The sequence below is a fragment of the Trichosurus vulpecula genome, chromosome 2, assembly GCF_011100635.1.
Source record: "Trichosurus vulpecula isolate mTriVul1 chromosome 2, mTriVul1.pri, whole genome shotgun sequence".
NCBI classification, from domain to species: domain Eukaryota; kingdom Metazoa; phylum Chordata; class Mammalia; order Diprotodontia; family Phalangeridae; genus Trichosurus; species Trichosurus vulpecula.
In genome coordinates this window covers 86,297,918-86,320,804 of record NC_050574.1, presented here as the reverse complement: position 1 = coordinate 86,320,804, position 22,887 = coordinate 86,297,918, and the positions used below count along the sequence as shown (strand labels likewise).

Genomic DNA, 22,887 nt, shown 5'->3' with positions numbered 1-22,887 from the left:
CCCTTTAATGTCCCTAGCCTCCCAAGCTAAAAGACTGTTGTACTCCTAAGATCCACTATTCCAGGATTTTTCCTGGGGCAATATTCTCTAGGTTTTTCAAGGATAGCAAGGGGGAAATGAGAGCACTTACTTTACTCTGCCCTCATGGCTTCTAGAAGTTCAAGCATGTGACTTCTCTGTGTGCTGATATCCCCAGGTGTAGCTGCTGCCACTGCTGTGGGCCCTATGCTTCTGTCTCACTCAGTTCCAAGAGACCCCTTGTCCTGCACTGAGAGGTTTGTGGATTGCTACTGTTATCAGTCACTGACTTCACTGAGGCCAGGCCTGCTTCTGCTCTGCAATGGCCAAGTCTATGCTGGCATAGCCTGTGCACCCTGCAATCTCCCAGCCAGGCAAAACAGATCCTTCCCGTTGACCTTCCAAGCCTGTTCTGGGCTGCAAATGTGCCACACTATGTCCCAGTGGATTCTGCCTCCTCAAAATTTATTCAAATTCCATTCTTAGAGGTAACTGACAGAATTTATTGGAGAGCTCTGGTGAGTTGCTGCTTTCACTCTGCCATCTTGATTCTACCTGTGACAATTTTTTTCTAACCCCTTTTTCTAAAATCTGATACCTTACAGGGACCTTAGATAGCTCAAAGGAACTAGGATTAAAACCAATAATCACCTACCTAGCAAAACTGAGTATAATGCTCCAAGGGAAAATATGGATTTTCAATAAAATAGAGGACTTTCAAGCTTTCTCAGTTAAAAGACCAGAGCTGAATAGAAAATTTGACTTTCAAACACAAGAATCAAGAGAAGCATGAAAAGGTAAACAAGAAAATCATAAGGGACTTACTAAAGCTGAACTGTGTTGTTTACATCCCTATGTGGAAAGATGATATGTGTAATTCATGAGACCTTTCTCAGTATTAGGGTAGTTGAAGGGAATATACATACATACATACATATATATATATATACATATATACACATATATATACATATATATATATACATATATATATATATATATATATATATATATATATATATACACATATATACATATATATGGAGGGAATGGCATATACACTCAATTGGGTATCTTACCCCACAGGAAAGTAGGGGGAATGGGATAAAAAAAGAGGGGTTGATAGAAGGTAGGGCAGATAGGGGGAGGATGTAATCAAAAGCAAACACTTTTGAAAAGGGAGAGGGTCAAGGGAGAAAACTGATTAAAGGGGGACAGGATAGAATGGAGGGAAATATAGTTAGTCTCTCACAACATGAGTATTGTGGAAGTGTTTTATATAATGTTACATGGGTGGCCTATGTTGAATTGCTCACCTTCTATGGGAAGGGGGTGGAAAGGGAAGAGGGGACAGAATTTGGAACTCAAAGTTTTAAAATCAGTTGCTCGAAAGAAAAAGTTGGTTCTGTATGCAACTGAGAAATAAGATATAGAGGGACTGGGGAATAGAAATCTATCCTGCCTTACAAGAAAGTAAGGGGGAAGGGGTTGGCAGGGGGAATGGGGTGACAGAAGGGAGGGCTGACTGGGGAATGGAGCAATCAGAATATATGCCATCTTGGAGGGGGGGAGGGTAGAAATGGGGAGAAAATTTGTAACTCAAAATCTTGTGGAAATCAATGTTGAAAACTAAAATACTAAATAAATAATAAAATAATTTTAAAAAAACCCAAAGATACTAATCCAAATAGCAAAACATGTCCAAAAAGCCAATGAGGAAAATTCCTTATAATGCAGAATTGGCCAAATGGAGAAGGAGTTCCAAAAGCTCAATGAAGAAAATAATTCCTTAAAAATTAGTATGGAGTAAATGAAATCTAAAGACTCTATGAGAAATCAAGAAATTATAAAACAAAATTAAAAGAATGAAAAAATAGAAGACCATGTGAAATATCTCATTGGAAAAACAAATCTGGAAAATAGATCCAGGAGATATAATGTAAAAATTATTGGACTACCTAAATGCCATGATCAAAAAAAAAGAGCCTAGATATCATCTTTCAAAAAATTACCAAGGAAAATTGCCCTGATATTCTGGAATCAGAAGGTAAAATTGAAACTGACTGAGGTAGTCTACCAATTACATCCTGAAAGAGATTCCCAAAGGAAAACTCCTAGCAAGATTACAGCCAAATCCCAGAGTTCTCAGGTCAAGGAGAAAATATTTCAGGCAGCCAGAAAGAAACAATTGAAGTATTGTGGAAACACAGTCAGGATAACACAAGATTTAGCAGTTTCTATATTAAGGGATTGAAGAGCTTGGAACATAATATCCTGAAGGGCAAAAGAGCTAGGATTATGATGAAGAATCACCTATGCAGCAAAACTGAGTATAATCATTCAGGATAAATGCACAATCAATGAAATAGAGGATTTTCAGGCATTACTGATGAGAAGACCTGAGCTGAATAGAAATTTTGATTTTCAAATACAAGATTCAAGAGAAGCATGAAAAGGTAAAGAGAAAAGAGAAATTGTAAGGGAATTATTAAAGTTGAATTATTTACATTCTTACACGGAAAGATGATATTTGTAACTCGTGAGACCTTTCCCAGAATTGTATTAGGGTAGTTGGAGAGAATATATATCTATATCTATATATCTATATCTATATCTATATCTATATCTATATCTATATCTATATCTATATCTATATCTATATATACATCTATATCTATATCTACATCTATATCTATATCTATACCTATATCTATATCTGTATCTGTATCTATATCTATATCTATATCTGTATCTATCTGTATATATATATATATATATATATATATATATATATATATATATATATATATATATATATATATATATATATAGAAAGAGAGAGAGAGAGAGAGAGGGCACAGGGTGAATTGAATATGAAGGGATGATATCTAAAAAATAAAATTAAGAGATGAGAGAGAGGAATGTACTAGGATAAAGGGAGAGGTAGAATGAGGTAAAATATCTCACAAAAAAGAGGTAACAAAATCGTTCACAGTGGAGGGGGAGAGGGGGATGGTGAGAGGGAATGAGTGAATGTAGCTTTCACTGGATTTGGCTTAAGGAGGGAATAACTTCCACACTCAATTGGGTATCAAAATCTGTCTTACCCTGAAGGAAAGTAAGAAAGGAAAGGGATACCTGGGGGGAGGGGTAATTATAGAAGGGAGGGCAGATTGTGGGAGGGGGCAATCAGAAGCAAACACTTTTGAGGAGGGAGAGGGTCAAAAGAGAGAATAGAATAAATGGGGTTGGGATAGAATGGAGGGCAATATAATTAGTTGTTCACAACATCACTATTGTGGAAGTATACATATACAACTTATGTCAACTTGCTTACCTTCTCAATGAGAGTGGGTGGGGAGGGAGGAAGAGAGAGAATGTGGGACTCAAAGTTTTAAAAACAAATGTTAAAAATTGTTTTCACGTGCAACCGGGAAATAAAATATACATGCAATGGGGTATAGAAATCTACCTTGCCCTATAGAAAAATAGAAGGGAAAAGGGATAAAAAAGGGACAGGGGGGTATAGAGGGGAAGGCAGATTGGGGGAAGGAGTAATCAGAATGCATGCCATCTTTGGATGGGGAAGGGGAAAGATGAGAAAAAAATTTGGAACTCAAAATCTTGTGAAAATGAGCCATGAAAAACTATATACATATATATATATATATATATATATATATATATATATATATATATATATATATATATATATATATAAGTATGGACTCACATAGGATCAGTATTGGAGTTTCTGCATTGGGCAAGAAGATACCCATAATTTTTAGGCTGGAGAATAGTGATTTAGGAAAAGTTAAGAAAAGGACTGTATCTATAGTAAGCACTCACTTGTAGTATGGTGGTTAATAAACAGAACCACCTCTCCAAAGTAATTGAAGGAGTATTAGCAACATAGAGTAAGGCACATATTTGTAACCAAATACTCATGTTATACTTCACTTGTAGATTACCAAGAGGCATTCTGGAGAAGGATGGGGGAAAGAGAGACTTAAGTGGATATGTTTGGGAAATGGCCTTCCAATTGAAATAAGCTTCCAGAAAATGAATATAAAGCTAGGAATGACAGTGTGATTCAGAGAAAGGACAGGGAAAGTTGTTGAATGCATAGGACACAAAGGAGAGAGCGAGGGCATGAGAGTCAGTAAAGCTGACCATTCAAGAAGCTGGGGCATGTTTGATGACTTTTACATCTCTGGTGGAGGATGCCTGAGGCATCTTAAATTTCCAGAGTCTAATTATGGGAAAGATGAACCACTTTGGTAAGCCAGCTTAGGCAATGTCAAAGAAACATACATCACACAGTTAGCCTCCAGGGCTTCAAGGGCTAGCTTAAGGAACCTGATATATGGACCTTATCAGGGTTGGGATGCTAAAGGAATAGTTCCTAGGACTGGTTGGGAGGGGATTGTGTAAATTGGCCCCATCACTCTCACCTCAGCTAGGCCTCATCATTCCTGTTGCCTGGGTAACTCTCCCTAAATCCATATAAATTCTCCAGCCAAGAAGTTTCTCCATCCCCTTTGTGTCCTGGAGTCCTGTGGAGAAAGATCTGCTCCCTCTCTTGTGAGTCTGATAAAGAATATGCATATAATAAAGGGAAGGGGATATAAGGGAGGAGAGGTCATCTAGTAGAGAGGAACAAAGGAATGTTAGGAAGAAGAGAAGGGAGGAGGAGAATGATAATAGAAGGAAGAATTGAGGGGATGAACAGAGAGTAAGATAGGAATCAGAGTTAGAACTAGAAGAAACCTTAAAGGTCATCTAGTCCAAACAACTTTTTCTAAATGATCATCTGAGACCCAGAGATGCTAAATGAGTTATCGTAAGTTATCATAGAGTTACCATACATTGTTATTAGAACATGAAATAAAAAATAAAGCCAGAAGGGATTGTGCAGACCATGAACACTCTTCCCTTTATTTTAAAGATGGAGAAACTGAAGATCAGTGGTATAAATGATTTGTGCAAGATGAAGTAGTAGAATCAAGGCAGAGCCAAGATTTAAATGCCTTCAGGTCCTTAAAATTCAAAACCAGCATTCTTACCTCTGAATCAAGTCTACTTGTTCGTGGTCACACAGGTGACAAAGATACCTGTAAGTGCTAAAGCTAGAACTTGAACCCAGATATTCTGACCCAAAATCCAGGCAAAGAAAGCTGGCATGGAGGTAGAAAAGAAGAAAAGAAAGGAAAAGAAGAGAAAGAATGAAGGAAAGAATAAAAGCTGAGAGATTAGTTTAGTGGTTTGGTGATTGAGGCTTAATTTGGTTGTTGGTGGGAGGGTGTTAGTTTGATTGCAATTGCAAAATTTCTCTTCTGTTCCTGTGTCTATCAAGGGCATATGGTCCAAGTACTATGTGTGAGGTAGGAATCCTGTGCCCACATATTTGAATGTGAATGCTTTCCCTTTTCTCCTCTATGTCTTGACATTCCTGATTTGTTTTAAAGCTCAGCTCTAATGCGAATTTCTGCAGAAAACCTTCCTGGGTCCCTTAGCCATTTAAGTGTTCCTCTCTAGGGTTTGTCTTCCTTCTATTCTGCATGTTTCCTGTATGCAGCTTTGTATTTAGATGCTATCTCTTCCAATAGTACAGTAAGCTCCATGACGATAACTGTGTGTGTGTGTGTGTGTGTGTGCACTTGCATGTGCACACATATGAGTATTTTCCTTTCTTTGTATTACCTAGCACAGATCCTGGCATACAGTAAGCATTGGGTAAACTCTTGACCAAATCAGTGAATGTTGGTGGCAGGTCATCCTGAAACATTCTTATCTCTAATGTCTCTGACTCCCCTTGGCAGGAAGTACTACCGAATCAGGGATACGAGAGAGAGAGAGAGAGAGAGAGAGAGAGAGAGAGAGAGAGAGAGAGAGAGAGAGAGAGATCAATACTTATTGGTTTTTAAAAGTTTTTTTAATGTTATTTCCACATTGTTGGATCCCCAGCCTGGGAGGAATAGACTAATAGTTCAGTAGAGGAAGTTCCTTTCTTGGCCACTTCCGTCAAATGTTCTATTTCTATTACACTTTTGCTTGTGGAGTCATTTCAAAACCGTCATGTATGCACCAAAATACAGATCTTTGAATGGTATTAAAGCTAAGATTACAAATGAAATCCTTTTAGTCACTGAGCAGTACCTAATGAAAGTTTTTTAAAAGGTCAAAAGTCAATTGGAGAAATTTATACTACAAGATCATATTAATTAGAAACATATCAATATCTAAAAACTTAAGTAATTAGCCTTCCAAATATTGTTTTCTTTCAGTTTGTAGTACTTACACTTCTGAACTTATAAAAGCTTATAACTGCACTATTAGACAAACTTTATTTTCTGTCCTATTAGATCTAATATCCATGAGAAACCATATCCTGATCATTTTACTTCTCTGCTGGGTTCTAGTACAATGACTGGCATACGATATGATTAGTGTTTGTTGAATGGAATAGTATAGATATGTTGACACTAGGAATGCTTCCAGTGCTTCATCACACATTCTGTGAAGCCCCTTCTACTAAATCATTAGCCTGAGAAATTGTCATCCAGAAAGTATCAGCCAGAAAGTGTCAAATAATGCCCCACATTGGCAAAACTAAAATTTAAGATACCTCATTCAAAATTGACAAGAATAGATAAGTGTAAAAGGAATGTAAGTAATTGAACATTCAAGTTATATTTATCTATAAATTTGTAGCATTCATACTTCTAAAATTATTAAAGCTTAAATTGCACTAAGACTTTTGGGACAACCTGCATTTGCGCATAACCATCTGTCTATGAATAAACATGTTTTAAACACTGGTACTTTGCCAATCACTGTGCTAGGTTCTAAAGGCACAAAGATTAAAAACAAAACAGACTCTGCTCTCATTGAATGAATGGTCTGCAAAGGAGAAAACAGGGACACACGTAGGTATCAACAAAGGAAATGAAAAGGGAAAAACAAAGTAACAGCAACAAATATAAATTTGAAGAAACATAGTTATGGTGCTTAGGTTCTAACCCTGCTCCTAATCCCCTGCAGTACTTCAAAGAGAATAAAGCTTTGGCCAGTCTTGGGGTTCCATGGCTTCCTTTCAACTCTAGGACCCCCAGTGCTCAATGTTTTTGTTTTTGTGCTCTTCTTTAAACCAGTCAGTACAAGAAGTGAAGTCCTCCACAGGACCACTCTAAGTTGTTCAGTTCTCAGTCCCTAGATGGAAAAATACACAGGTGCCCCCAAAATTATCTCTCCCATTTCACCTTCTCTGTCTTCTATCATTGAGGTAAGAGAGAGAGAGCCTAGTGATAGGATTGTCAAAAAAAGATAATAAGAAAGAAAAGAGGCCCATTGAAGCATTTTTAATGTACAAAAAAGAACAGAAGAAGGTTCAGAGGGAAAAACATGCAAGCAGGATAGCATTGAAAGAAATACATTGAATTTACTATCTACTTTAATAAAAGCAAGCTGTATGTGATAGAGGTTCACTTTTTCAAATATAATTCCTCTTTGCTACTTTTCATATGAAAATGTTATTTTGGGAGGCATTCATTAAATTAATAATGAAATTTAAAATAGAACCTTTGTAATAGTGACATAAGGTAATTAAGGACTCTTTTTTATGAAAACTGTCATCAGTCATATTTTATGAGAAAATCCTATAAAAACAATTATGAAGTATTATCAAGGATATGTGACAAGCTAGCAGTGCAGTACATTTGGGAAAAGAGTGACTCATGTTTATTTTTGTGTTTATTAAAGAAAGGGCAAAGAGAAAGGCATAATCATGAAGAGACATGTTTTATAGACTTTAATCATTGACCTGGAATGAGTTGAGTAATTTGATTATTAGTTTCCAGAAAAGTGAAGAAAAGGTTACTGGTATTCTGAGAGTCTGAGGTGACTTTATTGATGACATTGGTCATACAGTTATAATTATATGTGTGTGTCTTTATTTTTACTATTGCATTCGTTTATTAACAATTCTATGTGTAATAATTTTAATATATCTTTGAATGTAGAAAAATAAGGATAATTACTACTCAAAAAGTTTGGCTGACTAATTCATGGATAGGGAGCTTTAGCTAATTATTTGATGAGAAGAGATTGCAACGTATTAATAAGAAATAAATTACCCAACATATTCCTTTATCACCACAGAGCTTGGAATTAACAAATGAAATATATAGCAATGAGTCAAGTGGCAGGCTGAGATTTATTTAGTTACAGGGAGCTTGATCATAGATGTGTTTTAACCTGCTATGTGTTCAAAGCAAAGAAACCTGGAAGAGATTTAAACCTTGTAACATTTAAAAATGATATTTTTGATATAACTGCAAATTATTTAGTAGCAATCAACATTTGTTTATAAGGTAGAGTTTTATTCCATTGTAATAAAGACTTTTTGTACACAAGATAGTTGCTTTCTTTTATTAATTGAAATAAGTTTATAAAGAAAAAAAGAAGCTATGAGAAATAGATAAAGTAATGGAATATTTTCATCCTGGAGTAGGAAAGGATTAGGGAAGACTTTATCAGTGCCTTGAAATATTTGAAGGAGTGTCATGTGGAACAGGTGATACTACTATATATATAAAGAAGCAAACGTAGTGATGATTGGTGTAACTTAAAGGAAGTTTGAGCTTGAACTTCAAGGAATAGAGTTATTTTTAAAATGGAATGGGTTGCCTTAGGAGGCAATTATTTCTCTGGACAATGGAAGTATTCAAGCAGAAGCTGATAGAATGATTGTCATCTTAGGAAAGGGGTAGATGGAATTGTAAGTTCCTTTTAAAACCTAATATTCTTATAAACATTGAGGACAAACTGAAGTAGATTTTTTATTATTCTGTGAGTGTATTTGTGTTTTCTTTTACAACAGGGCTAATATGCAAATATATTTTGCATAAGTTTACATGCATAATTGATATAATATTGCTTGCCTTCTCAAGTTGTGAAGAAGGGACGGGAGAGACAGAACGTAGAACTCAAAATTTAAAAAAAATGTTAAAACTTAAAAAATTTAATTGGAAAGTATTTAATGAAATAAACTACATATATATATAATATATCATAATTATGTAAAATGTTAAAATTATATAAAATATTTTAATTATATAAAAAGCAAATTATGATAGCTATAGACAAGTGCAATAAGAATGAAGAAAAAGGAGATGTTGTGAGCTGGACTAGTTAGAGATGAAGGTTTGGTGGATGAAAGAGCACTTGGATTCATTGATAAATGATAAATGGAATATTATGAGGACTCAACATTTTTTTTTCTCTTTCAGGGTATAACCTCAGCCTACCATGTTGGTTCTCAACAATACTACATTCATGTCCCCAACCTTCCTCCTCACTGCCTTCCCTGGGCTAAAAGGTCATCATGTGTGGTTCTCCATACCTTTCTCCTGCCTCTATGCCATTGCCCTCTTGGGAAATAGCATGATCCTTTTTGTGATAGTCACTGAGCGAAGCCTCCACAAACCCAGATACTACTTTGTGTCTATGTTGTCAGCTGTTGACCTAGGCTTGACAATTACAACCCTTCCTACCATGCTGGGTGTCCTCTGATTCAACTTGCAAGAGGTCAGTTTGAATGCCTGCATCATCCAGATGTTCTTCCTCCATCTCTTCTCTTTTCTGGAGTCCTCTGTGCTTTTGGCCATGGCCTTTGATCGTTTCATGGCCATTTGTGACCCATTAAGGTATGCAGCAATTCTCACTAATTCAACCATCATGGTTATTGGTCTGGTTATCTTTGTGAAGCAAATAGCCTGCTTAATCCCAATTGCTCTGGCCTTGAAGGGATTGTCTTTCCATCGAAGACATGAGCTCTCCCACCCCTACTGCTACCACCCTGACATGATCAAGCATTCCTGCTCCAACCCCTGGCTGAATAGTCTGATTGGTTTGTTTTTTCTACTCTCCAACTCTGGTGTTGACTTGCTCTTCATCCTCCTCTCCTACATCCTGATCCTCCGCACCATCCGGAATATCACCTCCCCCAAGGAGCGACAAAAGGCCTTCAGTACCTGTGTCTCCCACATTGCTGCTGTTGCCATATTTTTCATTCCCATGATCAGCGTGTCACTTACACACCGTCTATTTGTCACTCCCCCACAAATTGTTCCAGTCATTATGGCCAATATCTACCTGTTACTCCCACCTGTCCTGAACCCCATTATCTATAGCTTGAAAACCAAATTGATTCGCCAAGCTCTGCTTAAACTGATCCAAAGCAAAATAGCCCTGAGGTGATGTGACTCTGTAGGGACAGTGTGTGTGAGTGAGGTGGACTAGAGTGGGGAGAGAGGCAAAACAAGAATATGGGGTTCCTTGTCTTAAACTAAAAAAAAATGCCTCTTGTAGCTTAAATAAATAGCTCACTTATAGGTAATTAATTCTAGTCACGTCTTTTAGGTCCAAAAAGAATTGCTTTAGTCCATCTTCTAAATGAAAGTCATTCAAATATTTGAAGATAAAGATCATGTAGACTATAAGTATTTTAATCATATCTAGACTAAACATGCAGAGTTCTGTGAGTTGATTTTGTTATAGAATTGCTTATGATCTTCTCTTCCCTCAATATTTTCTCTCTCATGTATTCCAGGTTTATCTTAGTGAATAGAGTGCTGAACAGAGTCAGGAAGACCTTGATTTAAATTCCACCACCACCACTTCCCTGATGACATATATTATCTGTGTATGAACAAGATACTTAATTTCTAAGACTCTCTAAACAGATATGAGCTGACTTCCTAGAGGCAATTAGGTGCCAATGTAGGTATTGACACTTAGCCTAGTGCCAATAAGTCACAAGTTTAAATATGGTCTCACATACTTTCCATCTGTGTGACCCTGGGAAATTCACTTAACTGCTGTGTGTCTCAGTTTACTTAATTGTAAAATGGAGATAATTGTGCCTACCTCACAGGGTTGTTGTGAGTCTCAAATGAGATAATTACAAAATGCTTAGCATATTGCCTCAAGCATAGAAGGTACTTAATAAATGCTTATTTCCTTCCATCCAGTTCCCTCCTCTGTGAAACAGGGATGATAATATCTATGATTCCTATCTTAGAGCGTTGTTGTAAAGTGTTCAGAATAATCTGCAAAATTTAAAGTGTCATATAAATATCTGTCTATCCTTCTCATATAATTGTCAATAGTCTAACAACTGTGTGGACCTCAGAACTGAATTACATGCCTCATATGTGATCTGCCCAGGGCAGCATTCAACGAGATAATCACATCATTGATTCTGGATATTGGAACATAAATGTAGCTGAAAATGCATTTGCCTTTATTTTGGGTTGTTTTCTGTCCTGCAAACTTGTTGAGTTTCTGGTTTAGATCATTTGCACGTTAAAAGCTATCTAGACATTTCTCCCACTATTTTCACTTGTGCCATTTTTAACTTAATAGTTAATAATTATAATTCCTTCAGTATTAGGGTCATATACAGGAATATGCCAGTAAATATTTAACAACTGGCTCTCCAAGAAAAAATAAACATGACACACTTTAAAGCTTAATCTGAATTGTTTAAACATTCTCCATTACTTTCTTAAATATAAGTCTTAGACTTTCTTAAGTAAAAACAATAAACAAAACAACAAATCAAACTCTGATTTGCAATATCTGCTGTTTTGTGAGGTATAAATGTTCACATTGAAAATTTAACAAATGACTCTCTGAACTGGTAAGGGTTAGCTTTATCAAATTCCTAACATATGATTTCATCCATGTGGATCCTCTTTCCAATGACAGGAAGTCAGAAGTCCTGTGTGACTTATTATTCCATGTCAAATCATTTCCATGGTTAAAAACATAAGTAAAAGTAACCATACTGTGGGAAGGGGGGGGGTGCAAATGAGCCTTTTCTTTCTTAACTATGCTAGAATTCAGATTAAAAAAATGTAATCTATCAATAAATTTATTAGTGATATAATCTTCCAGGTTTGTCACTGTCATTTCATCCTCCAAAGATTTATCCTCCCTCTCCTTCTCTCCTCCCTTTACATAATATACTCCTTCCCATCCACATGTAAGGGCTCATTTATTACATCCATGCAGATTATTCTCAAATTCATAAATACAGCTGTCATCTCTCATAAACCCCAGTCCTCCTTATATTGAATATTCAGCACTGCAAACAACCCATTAAAAATTTAGGTAGGTGCAGCTAAGTTGTGCAGTAAATACACCAGTCCCAGAGACAGGAGGACCTGAGTTGAACTGTGACCTCAGACATGTACTAACTGTGTGACCCTGTGCAAGTCACTTAACCCTGACTGTCTCAAAAACAAACAAAATGATATAATCATTTTTGGCCTAAATCCTACCTTTAATTTTGTTTTTTGGTGGCACTATGCCATCCTCCTATTCCTCAGAGCAAAAACCTCATCTTTGACTTTTCCCCCTACTTATGTTGCCCTTACCCCAATTAGCTGCTAAATGCCATCATCACTGAATTTATATTTCTCACATCCATTCCATTCTTTCCAATCATATAGCTATGAGCCTAGTTTGAGACTTCATAATCTGTTTCCTGTACTGTTCTAATAACTCATTGCCTTTTCTGCCTCCCACCTTTCACTTCTTGAATCCATAGTTCTTTTTTTTTCTTTTTTTAGCTTCTTTATTATTTAATATTTTTTTAGTTTTCAACATTGATTTCCACAAGATTTTTGAGTTACAAATTTTCTCCCCATTTCTACCCTCCCCCAACCCCAAGATGGCATATATTCTGATTGCTCCTTTCCCTAGTCTGCCATCCCTTCTCTCATCCCACTCCCTCCCAACCCCCTTTCCCCTTACTTTGCTGTAGGGCAGGATAGATTTCTATACCCTGTTGCTTGCATATCTTATTTACCAGTTGCATGTAAAAACACCTTTTCTTGAGCATTTGTTTTTAAAACTTTAAGTTCTGGGGCAGCTAGGTGGCGCAGTGAGTAGAGCACCGGCCCTGGAGTCAGGAGGACCTGAGTTCAAATCTGGCCTCAGACACTTGACACATGTACTAGCTGTGTGACCTTGGGCAAGTCACTTAACCCCAATTGCCCTGCCAAAAAGCAAAAAAAAAAAAAACAAAAAAAAAAACTTTAAGTTCTACATTCTCTCCCTTCTTCCCTCCCCACCCAACCTCCTTGAGAAGACAAGCAACCCAACATAGTCTACACATGTATCATTATGCAAAATACTTCCATAATAGTCATGTTGTAAAAGACTGACTACATTTCCCTCCATTCTATCCTGTCCCCCTTTATTCAATTTTCTCCCTTGACCCTGTCCCTTTTCAAAAGTGTTTGCTTTTGATTACCTCCTCCCCTGATCTGCCCTCCCTCCTATCGTCCCCTCTCTCTTATCCCCTTCCCCACTACTTTCCTGTAGGGTAAGATACCCAATTGAGTGTGTAGGTTATTCCCTCCTTAAGTCAAATCTGATGAGAGTAAGATTCACTCATTCCCTTTCACCTGCCCCCTCTTCTGTTCCAATAGAAGTGCTTTTTCTTGCCACTTTTATGAGATATGAGATAATTTATCCTATTCTATTTCTCCCTTTCTCCTCTCAATATGTTCCTCTCTCACCTCTTAATTGTATTTATTTGCTTATGTGTTTGTTTATTTATTTGTTTTTAGATAGCATATTCATATTCAACTCACCCTGTGCCCTTTGCCTATATATGCATATTCCCTTTGACTACCCTAATACTGAGAAAGGTTTCATGAGGTACAAATATCATCTTTCCCTGTAGGAATTTAAACAAAACAGTTCAACTTTAGTAAGTTTGCTCCCAGCATGGTGCAATAGAACCTTCCCAGCAACCATCCAGGCAGCCCTGAGCTGGAAACCTGCTTCCCTCTGTTATTTCGTGGGTTCTGTAACTCTAGAACTTGTTCAGAGCCATTTTTATAGGTGTTTGGAGGGATTTCGGGGACAGCTTAAGCAAGTCCCTGTTTTCCAGCCACCATCTTGGCTCCATCCTGAATCCATAGTTCTTAGAACTATAAAAATAGTATTCTAAAACACAGATCTCATCGTGTCACACATACCTATCCCCTTTCAGAAAACTTGAGTGAACTATGTTCCCTTTAGGATAAAATATGAATTTCTGAGACTAGCATTTAAAATCCTCCATAATTAAATTATAACGTACATGTCTTTCTTGATTTCACATACGTCTGTTTCATACATTCTCTATCCTTGTGCTTCTCCCTTTGGTTATATGGCTCTTCCCAGAATCTCCATTTAAGAGAGTTGACTCAGTGAGTAGAGTACCAGCCCTGGAGTCAGGAGGACCTGAGTTAAAATCCGACCTCAGACACTTGACACACTTACTAGCTGTGTAACCTTGGGCAAGTCAATTAACCCCAATTGCCCTGCCTTCCCCCCTCCAAAAAAAAGGAAAAGAGAGTGCTCAGACCAGTCTTGTTTCATTCCTTTCCAGATTACCCTCAGGATTTTCTCTACCATGTCCTCAGTAATTTGATTCCACCATCCTCCTCTTTTCAATTTCCTCTTATGCATTGTCTTCCCCCCTTTATTATAATGTAAGTTCCTTAAGGGCAGGAACTATCTTTCTATTTGTATTTGTATCCCCAGTGCTTAGCACAATGCCTAGTACATAATACATGGTTAATAAATTTGTGCTGATTCACTGGCTGCCATCATGTATTCCAGAAAAGCTGGAAAACTAGCTATTATCCAAATGTGAAATTCCACTTTCTGTTTCTATGCATTGACAAAAGCCATTCCCTATGTCTGGAATCATTCCCTGATCATCTCTACCTTTCATAATCCATTTCTCAATCTACCTTCATTTCCCAATTAAAGTTTAAATCTACATTGTAATCCTTCTGATTCTTCTAGCTAAAAGTTTTTTCAACCCTTGTCAAATATGCCTAGAACATTGTATCCTTTGTCCCTATTACTGCCTCTTTTGTAATATTCTGATTTGCATAAATGTTTTAATCCTCTCCTTAGAATGGAACTCCTTGAGAGCATTTATTCTATCCTGTTTATCTATGTATGCCTGGTGCCTAGTCACAATATTTTATACATCAGTTAATTCTTAATAAATAGTGATTGACTTGGTGGAATTTATGCATGCTGTGTTTACAATATTTCCCTGATCTGACTGTCTAGTCATCCTGAGGGTAGCAACAAAGAAGTCAGATGACTTTGGCATAACTTTCTTTTCATGACCATATGTTTGCTTGTCGTGATCCCCATTTCTATTTCTAAGTGCTCACAAAGAATCCTTTTAGTAGTTGATTATGAAGGTGGATGCAGGATGGCAAACATAAAGGCTGGGATTTGCCTGAGCTCTCTCTCCCAAACCCTCCAAATACCTTAGATAAGGACAAAATAAATTCTAGATTAGCAGAATCCCCAAAAAGACAGTGTGAAACAATTTTCTAGCCCAACACAAATTGGAAGGTTGACAGGAAAAGTCTGTTGCACCGGGGTGGGAGAGAAGTGCAGTCCAGTGCAGGTCATGACAGCATAAACCTGGCTCCCACAAAACAGGATCAGACCTTGGAGTAACTGAATCAATGGCAGCAGTAGTTTTTTGCAGACCTCTCAGCCCACAGGTGTCAAGGACAACTTTTAAAGTCAGGAGGAAAGGTCACTCACACAAGGATAAGAGAGGAGCATAGTTCAGTTCATGCTGCAGTAGTTATGGCCCCACCAAACCAGGATCAGACCTTGGGAGCCACTGAATCATCATCATCACCATCACCATCATCATCATCATCATCAGCTACTTCTGGAGCTCTCATCCACAGATGACAAAGGGGTCCAACAACTGGTCAGAAGTAGATTATAGGAATCTCTTTGCTAGTACTGATGCAGAACTCTGTTGCTTTGTCCAGACTTGGATCCAGGTTACAGTCCTGGGTGGCAGTTCCAGGGCAAGGAAGAGTGTTAGCACACCAGAACTTGCAGTCACAGTGGATGAGGTAACCTTCTCACACTTCCAGGGCAGAAAAAGGGTGCTTGTGGTCACTCACAAATTAAAGTATCAGCCAAGAGAGTACTACATGCACAACTCCTTAGATTATACCAGAACTGAAAACTTACAGATCCCTAGAGCTTTTTCTGAAAACAGCTACACAAAGCCCCTAAAATTTGGGACAGTGTACCCTCCATGCTGGAAGCAGAGCCCTACTTTAAGAAACACTTAAAAGTCAAGTAACAGGCTGGGAAAATGAGCAAACAATGGAAAAAGTGCTGAGTATAGAAACTTGCTATGGGGACAAGAAAGATTAAAACACACACTCAGAAGAAAAAACAATAAAGTCAAAGCTCTCGTATCTAAAGGCATGAAGAAAAATAATATGAATTGGTCTCAGGCCATGGAAGAGCTCAAAAAGGACTTTGAAGATCAAATAAGTGAGGTAGGGGAAAAATTGGTGTAGCCAGAATGGACTTTGTTTTCTTTGAATGACTCAGCTTGCCTCGTTGAGCTTCCCTGGATGCTGGGGCTTGCTCTTCCAGGGCAGGACCAGAGCTTCCTGTGTGATGAGTCGTGGCGCTGGCTGAGGGGAGGTGTGTTAACGTGGTCTACGCTGGGGGAGGGGCCAAGTCAAGAACCAATCGGCCCTGGTCATTCAGGCGGCGCTTGATGATGTCAAAAACTCTATAAGAGGGGAGAGGACAGCTTGAAGATCCTCCTTTTCCTTTTCCGGTTGGAGCCAGAGACGCCTACAGCCGAAGCTGAGCTGCCGGTAGCAGAGCTGACTAGAGGCTAGTGGGTAATCTTCTTACCGTAGAGGGGAAGCATGTATACGATTTTGCCTTATACCATCTCGCTTCTCTGTGGCCTCCTAGTTACTCTTGTGAGGCGGACTTATTGGGCTTGGAAGCTTTTGATGAAAATATCAAAATGGGGACGCTGGTTTGTGGGATTGTTACTGTGGAGTGTAAATACATGCTTTAGTTCTCCTGCCTTCTGCCTAGAGAATTCCTTATATCCTGCGGTTCCGGACCTTTTAGGCACATATGAGATTCTCTTTGAAATCATAAATTCTGCCTTCCTAATATATTTGGCGACGAGGTGGATGGGATCGCTAGATATAAGATCTCTGTTCAGAAGCAGAAGAACTTCAGAGGAAGAGATGAATATCCCAGGGTGGGAGGATCCTTTTTATTCCTCCTTAGCAAAGGAATTGGCTAAAAAAGCCGGACCCTGTGAAAACTGGGAACCAAGGCTACAGAGAGGAGATCCTAAGGATTTGGAAAGGTGTTTACAAGAGGTTGGGATTCAGTCAGGGGCATCACTATCTAGGCAAAGCTGGATAGTGTTATCAGCCTACCGGCTAGTATATGAAAGATTGAGATTAAGTGAAAGAGATGGGGGCACTCCTACCCCACAGCAAGAACGAGAATCTCAGATAGCAGGAGAACAAATTGCTGCTCAAGAACCCACTGACTCAGATGAGAACTTTTCTATTAATGTGGCTAGGAGCAACAGGAGGCCAAATAAGCCAAGAGTGCATCCCAACTCAGTCCAGACCAAGCCTGATTGCCTGCTTTGTCCTTGCCATGGTGGCAGGGGAAGCGAGTGGGGGGAAAATGAGACAGTGTTAGGGGCTGAGACAGAAAACACGACTAGGGTTCAGGACATCCCTCGCACAGAGAATGGGAGATGGTTAAATACTCAGACAAGCGTTCGTCCCGTAGAGAGGAGGAGGACAGAAACCAGAGGTGGCAATTTAGTTACGAGGGAATTTCAGGAAGATTTCTCACCACAAGAGGTCACAGATATTTTGAGTAGATTCAGCCAAAGAGTAGGAGAACCATTAATATCTTGGATGGTAAGGCTCAGTGATCAAGGGGCTGGTGGAATATTAGTAGATAAGAGGGACTATGTGAGATTCATAGGTATCAGCCACGATCCTCTAGTTCAGCAAGCTTTTAGGGAACATCATCAGCGAGGAGATGATGCTAGCAGGACTACTCTGTTGGCATTAGCTGCTGCGGGATGCAATAAGAGATATACTAATGATTCTATGTGGCCCACTGAGCACAGACCCTGGTATTCACTTAAAGATTGTATCATGAGACTAAAGGAGGAGGTAATGAAGACTGCTATTATGACAGGAACTGCAGACAAATATTACAACGATCCCATAGGAACCCCTCATAGGAATTTAATAATTAGGACAGCTCCCCCTGCTTATAAACAACTAATTTTGAATTTGTTACTTGGGGAAGTAGGGAGCCATCTTACAGAGGTGATAAATAAGATTTTACAGTTACATGACTTAGGAGACTGGGGAAGGGACAGATCTCCTCGAGAGAGAAGGGTGAACAGCCAGCAAACTTGGCGCCAAAATGGAGTGACAAGAAAAGAAATGTTCACTGCTCTAGTGAGAGCAGGAGTAGGTTTTGAAATGATAGATGGCATTCCAACCAATGAATTGTACAGGATGTACCGAGATAAAGGACTCGATAACAGGAGAGATAGGGAAATAAGAACTGCTCCTGCAAATGCTACAGATGGTGAACCTTCATACCCAAGTGAATCACATGCCAGGGAATACTAGGAAACAGGCCAGGCCCCAGCCCAAATTAAGGAAATACGTAAGCTGGATTGCAGACCTCACATTAACTTGACCATATATTGGAAAAATGGGTCAAGTACAGTAACTAGGGCATTAATAGATACTGGGGCCGAGGCCACCCTTATCTATGGGAATCCAGACAAATTCAGCCATGGAACTCCTATTACCATCACAGGACTAGGAGGGACTGAAATATCAGCCAGACAAGTTAAATTAATGATGAAAATTGGACAGTTGCCCAAGAAAGAATATAGTGTGGTTATTGTGCCTATTCCTGAATACATAATTGGAATAGACATTTTGAAGGGTATGACCTTAAATTTACCTGAAGGGAAATACCAATTTGCTGTGAGGAAAATAGGCATTAATGCAGTCTTAGTGGGGAAAATCAAGATGGATCCAATCACTTTGCCTGAACCTTCTGAAGTAATTACTTTGAGGCAATATCGTGTGCCAGGTGGGCAAGATGAAATTGACAACACTATAAGAGAATGTGTTGAGGCAGGAGTGTTAGTCCCTACAACTACTCAATGGAACAACCCTGTCTGGCCAGTCCGAAAGTCAGATGGGACATGGAGGATGACAGTAGATTATAGACAGCTGAACAAAGTGACTCCTCCCTTGTATGCTGCTGTTCCAGACACGGTTACTTTAATAGAGAGAATACAAAAACATGAAGGGACTTGGTATGCAGTTATTGATTTGGCCAATGCCTTCTTTACGATCCCAATAGACCCCAAGCAATGGAACCAGTTTGCTTTTACTTGGCAAGGCCGACAGTATACATTTACACGCCTGCCACAAGGATATATTCATAGCCCAAATATTTGCCACAGGATTGTAACTGAGCATTTGGATGAATTAAAGCTACCTGGTGTACAGCTTACACATTACATAGATGACATCATGATACACGGAAAGAATATAAAAGAAGTGGAGGAGAGTTTAGCGTTATTAACTGACCAAATGAAAAGCAAAGGATGGGAAATCAACCCCGCAAAGGTTCAGGGGCCAGCTCAAACTGTAAAATTCTTGGGGATACAGTGGAATAGAGGACTGCGAGAAATTCTCCCACAAGCTCGACAAAAATTCAGGATTTTCCCACCCCTACTAGTAAGAAAGAGGCCCAAAAGTTCATAGGGCTATTTGGTTATTGGAGACACCACATCCCACATTTGGGACAGATTTTAAAACCCTTGTATAAAGTCACCAGAAAGAAATATGAATTCGACTGGGGCCTTGAACAAAGTAGAGCTTTTGAGGAAGCAAAGGCTGCTATACAATTAGCTCTGCACTTATGGCCTGTGCAAAATGGGCCAGTGGAGTTACAAGTGACTGTACAAGATGACTATGCAAATTGGAGTCTGTGGCAAAAACAACAGAGCCGAAGTGTACCTTTAGGCTTTTGGTCAAGGAAACTGCCCTCATCTGGAGTGCAGTATACACCTTTTGAGAAGCAGCTGTTAGCTGCATATTGGGCTTTAGTAGAAACTGAGCAACTAACCCTGGGTCATGAAGTGATATTAAGGCCTGGAATTCCAATTATGACTTGGGTAATGAGTACCCCAGCTTCTCACAGAATTGGACATGCACAAGAGGCGAGCATAATCAAATGGAAGTGGTATATTCAGAATAGGTCCAGAGCAGGCAAAAGTGGAGTTTCTGCTTTACATGAATCGGTGGCGAACATTGGCACTGAGAGAAATGAAAAACCCATTGAATCTAAGCAACAGATGGTGCCATCCTTAGTGAAATGGAATAATGGGTATGATGGACTAAGTGTAGAACAGAAGAAACACGCTTGGTTTACTGACGGGACAGCAAAATATTTAGGACAGAAGAGACATTGGAAAGCAGTAGCCTATAACCCCTGTACTAGGCGAACTCTGGAAAGTTCTGGGATAGGGGGAAGTAGCCAATATGCTGAACTGATGGCAGTACATCAGGCCATCAGAATGGAGAAGGGAGGACAGTGTCATATATTTACTGATTCATGGGCGGTAGCTAATGGATTAGCTACTTGGATGCCTATATGGAGGAATCAGAATTGGGAGATTCATGGCAAACAAGTTTGGGGTAAAGAGTTATGGGAAAATATATGGGACATGTCTTTGGTTACGAATTTGTCAGTTTTTCATGTTGATGCTCATGCGACCCTGACCACACCAGAGCGTGAGTACAATGCACACGCGGATCGACTAGCAAAGATTGCCACTGAATGTATTGTCCCTACTCCAACTCCAACTGATGACTTGGCCTTAGCGAGATGGGTCCACCAGACCTCCGGCCATTTAGGGGTCCAGGCCACCCACCGATGGGCACAGGATCGAGGTATCAGTATCTCTCATGCGTTGTTAAAACAAATAACAGAGGGGTGTTGTATATGCCAATTAGAAAAAGAACGAACTCTTCCTAGGATAGTAACTGGAGAAATAGCAAGGGGAAAAGTTCCAGCCCAAATTTGGCAGATAGATTATATTGGCCCACTACCCCAGGATAAAGGATGTAAATATGTATGTACGTGTGTTGACACCTATTCAGGTGTCCTAGTGGCTTGTCCTTATAAGGATGCAACTCAGAAAAACACCTGTAAAACCCTAGATATTGTAAGTTTATACTATGGAACCCCAATGGAGATTCAAAGTGACAATGGGTCACATTTCAAGGGCAAAGAAGTGAAAAGATATTGTGTGTTGAATAATATAGAATGGATATATCATATTCCATATTACCCACAAGCATCTGGGCTGATTGAAAGAATGAATGGATTGTTGAAAGAACAGCTGAGAAAATTAAGCTCTAATAATTCATATCTACATTGGAAGGATAATTTGTCTATTGCCTTACATAATTTGAACAATAGGCCCTTGGGGGGAGTACACCTCTAGCCAGAATGATGACCCCAAATTTGCAGATTAGATAACAGCAAACACGTGAGATCCAAAATATTGAATTTTGGACTGTGAGGGAAGATGTCCCCCTACCGTCCAGAAACACCTAGTTCGGCAGGATATGATTTACATTGTATAGAGAATTTTAGGTTGAATAGGATAGAGATAAGAAAAACCCCTACTGGAGTATGTATGAGAATCCCCAAGAATCATTTTGGACAGATATTACCTAAACCAGGATTAGCAGCTCAAGGAGTACATGTATTGGCTGGAGTGATAGATTCGAATTATCAAAAAGAAATTGTTGTGACACTCCAGAATTTGGGTGAAAAACCTGTACAATTTGGTAGGAATGATAGGATAGTTCAAGTGATTATTATCCCCTGTGAAAAAATACCCTTTGTGAAAACTGACCCTCCTCCCAGAATAACTACTAGAGGGGCAAAAGGGGCTTGCTCCATTGATAGAATAAAGTTGGGAGCTAAGGTATGGGTAAAACGGAAGCCAGATGATATTCCAAAGGCTGCAGAAGTCATAGCCCATGGGAAGAACAACACTGTAACAGTTGTCTATTCAGGGGAAGATAATTACCAAATCGTACCCCTGAACCATATATTTTACCATGAATAGGGCTATAATATTAGATTCACAGACCCCACAGGTATGGCTGATGCTGGTAATTGACACAAGCCACTCAGAGGGAAGATGACTTTGTGTGATTAATGGATAAAAGCTTGTACATCTGGGGAAAGTCTGGGAGGACAATCCTAGTCTATCTAGGATGGGATCCTCCTGGTTTCCCTTGTACATCTGGGGAAAGGCTGGGAGGACAATCCTGGTCTCCATCTAGGGTGGGATCTTCTTGGCTTAGTTTCCTCATTGTGTTCTGTTTAAAAAGAAACATTTCCCATCTGAGTTTGGCTCTGATATTGGATCTCTGCATAACTGAAATTTCAACTAAATTGGAGATGATTTTATTTAAAGGATAATAGCCCATACTTGCCTACTCTTTTTGTTTTCTGTTTTAGTTAACCTTGTCGCTAGTTCTGTCTCCTGCAGGTTTAAGCACCCTGCAGTTTCCGGTGACTGCCTAAGTACATAGCATTCTTGGAATTCCTGCCAGCTCCCTAAAGAACTGAACTCTGGAATGGGACTCTTTGGGGCAGGGACACCTCTACATCCAATTTCAGCAAGAAGAAGCTATGGAAAATGAGACCTTCACCCATTACCCCAAGATTTTGAGCCCCAATTGTTTGAGGGGGGGAATGATGATAGTGTTCTGTGTACTTATTTTGTGTTATCCTTGCTATATTGTTTTATTGTTATGATATTATTGATCCTATGTAACAGATACAAAGATCTAGGGGTGGACATTTGAATTATTAATAATTATTTTGGGATGA

General features: G+C 38.9%; 1 protein-coding gene across 1 annotated transcript; it reads left to right on the top strand.

Annotated features, from left to right (window-relative positions):
* The first annotated feature begins 9,309 nt into the window (after positions 1-9,309).
* On the top strand, positions 9,310-10,278 carry LOC118836603 (olfactory receptor 51T1). Its single transcript, XM_036743845.1, is given in 1 exon segment — positions 9,310-10,278. A coding segment is annotated over 1 exon segment (951 nt). The 5' UTR covers positions 9,310-9,327.
* The last annotated feature ends 12,609 nt before the right edge of the window (positions 10,279-22,887 follow it).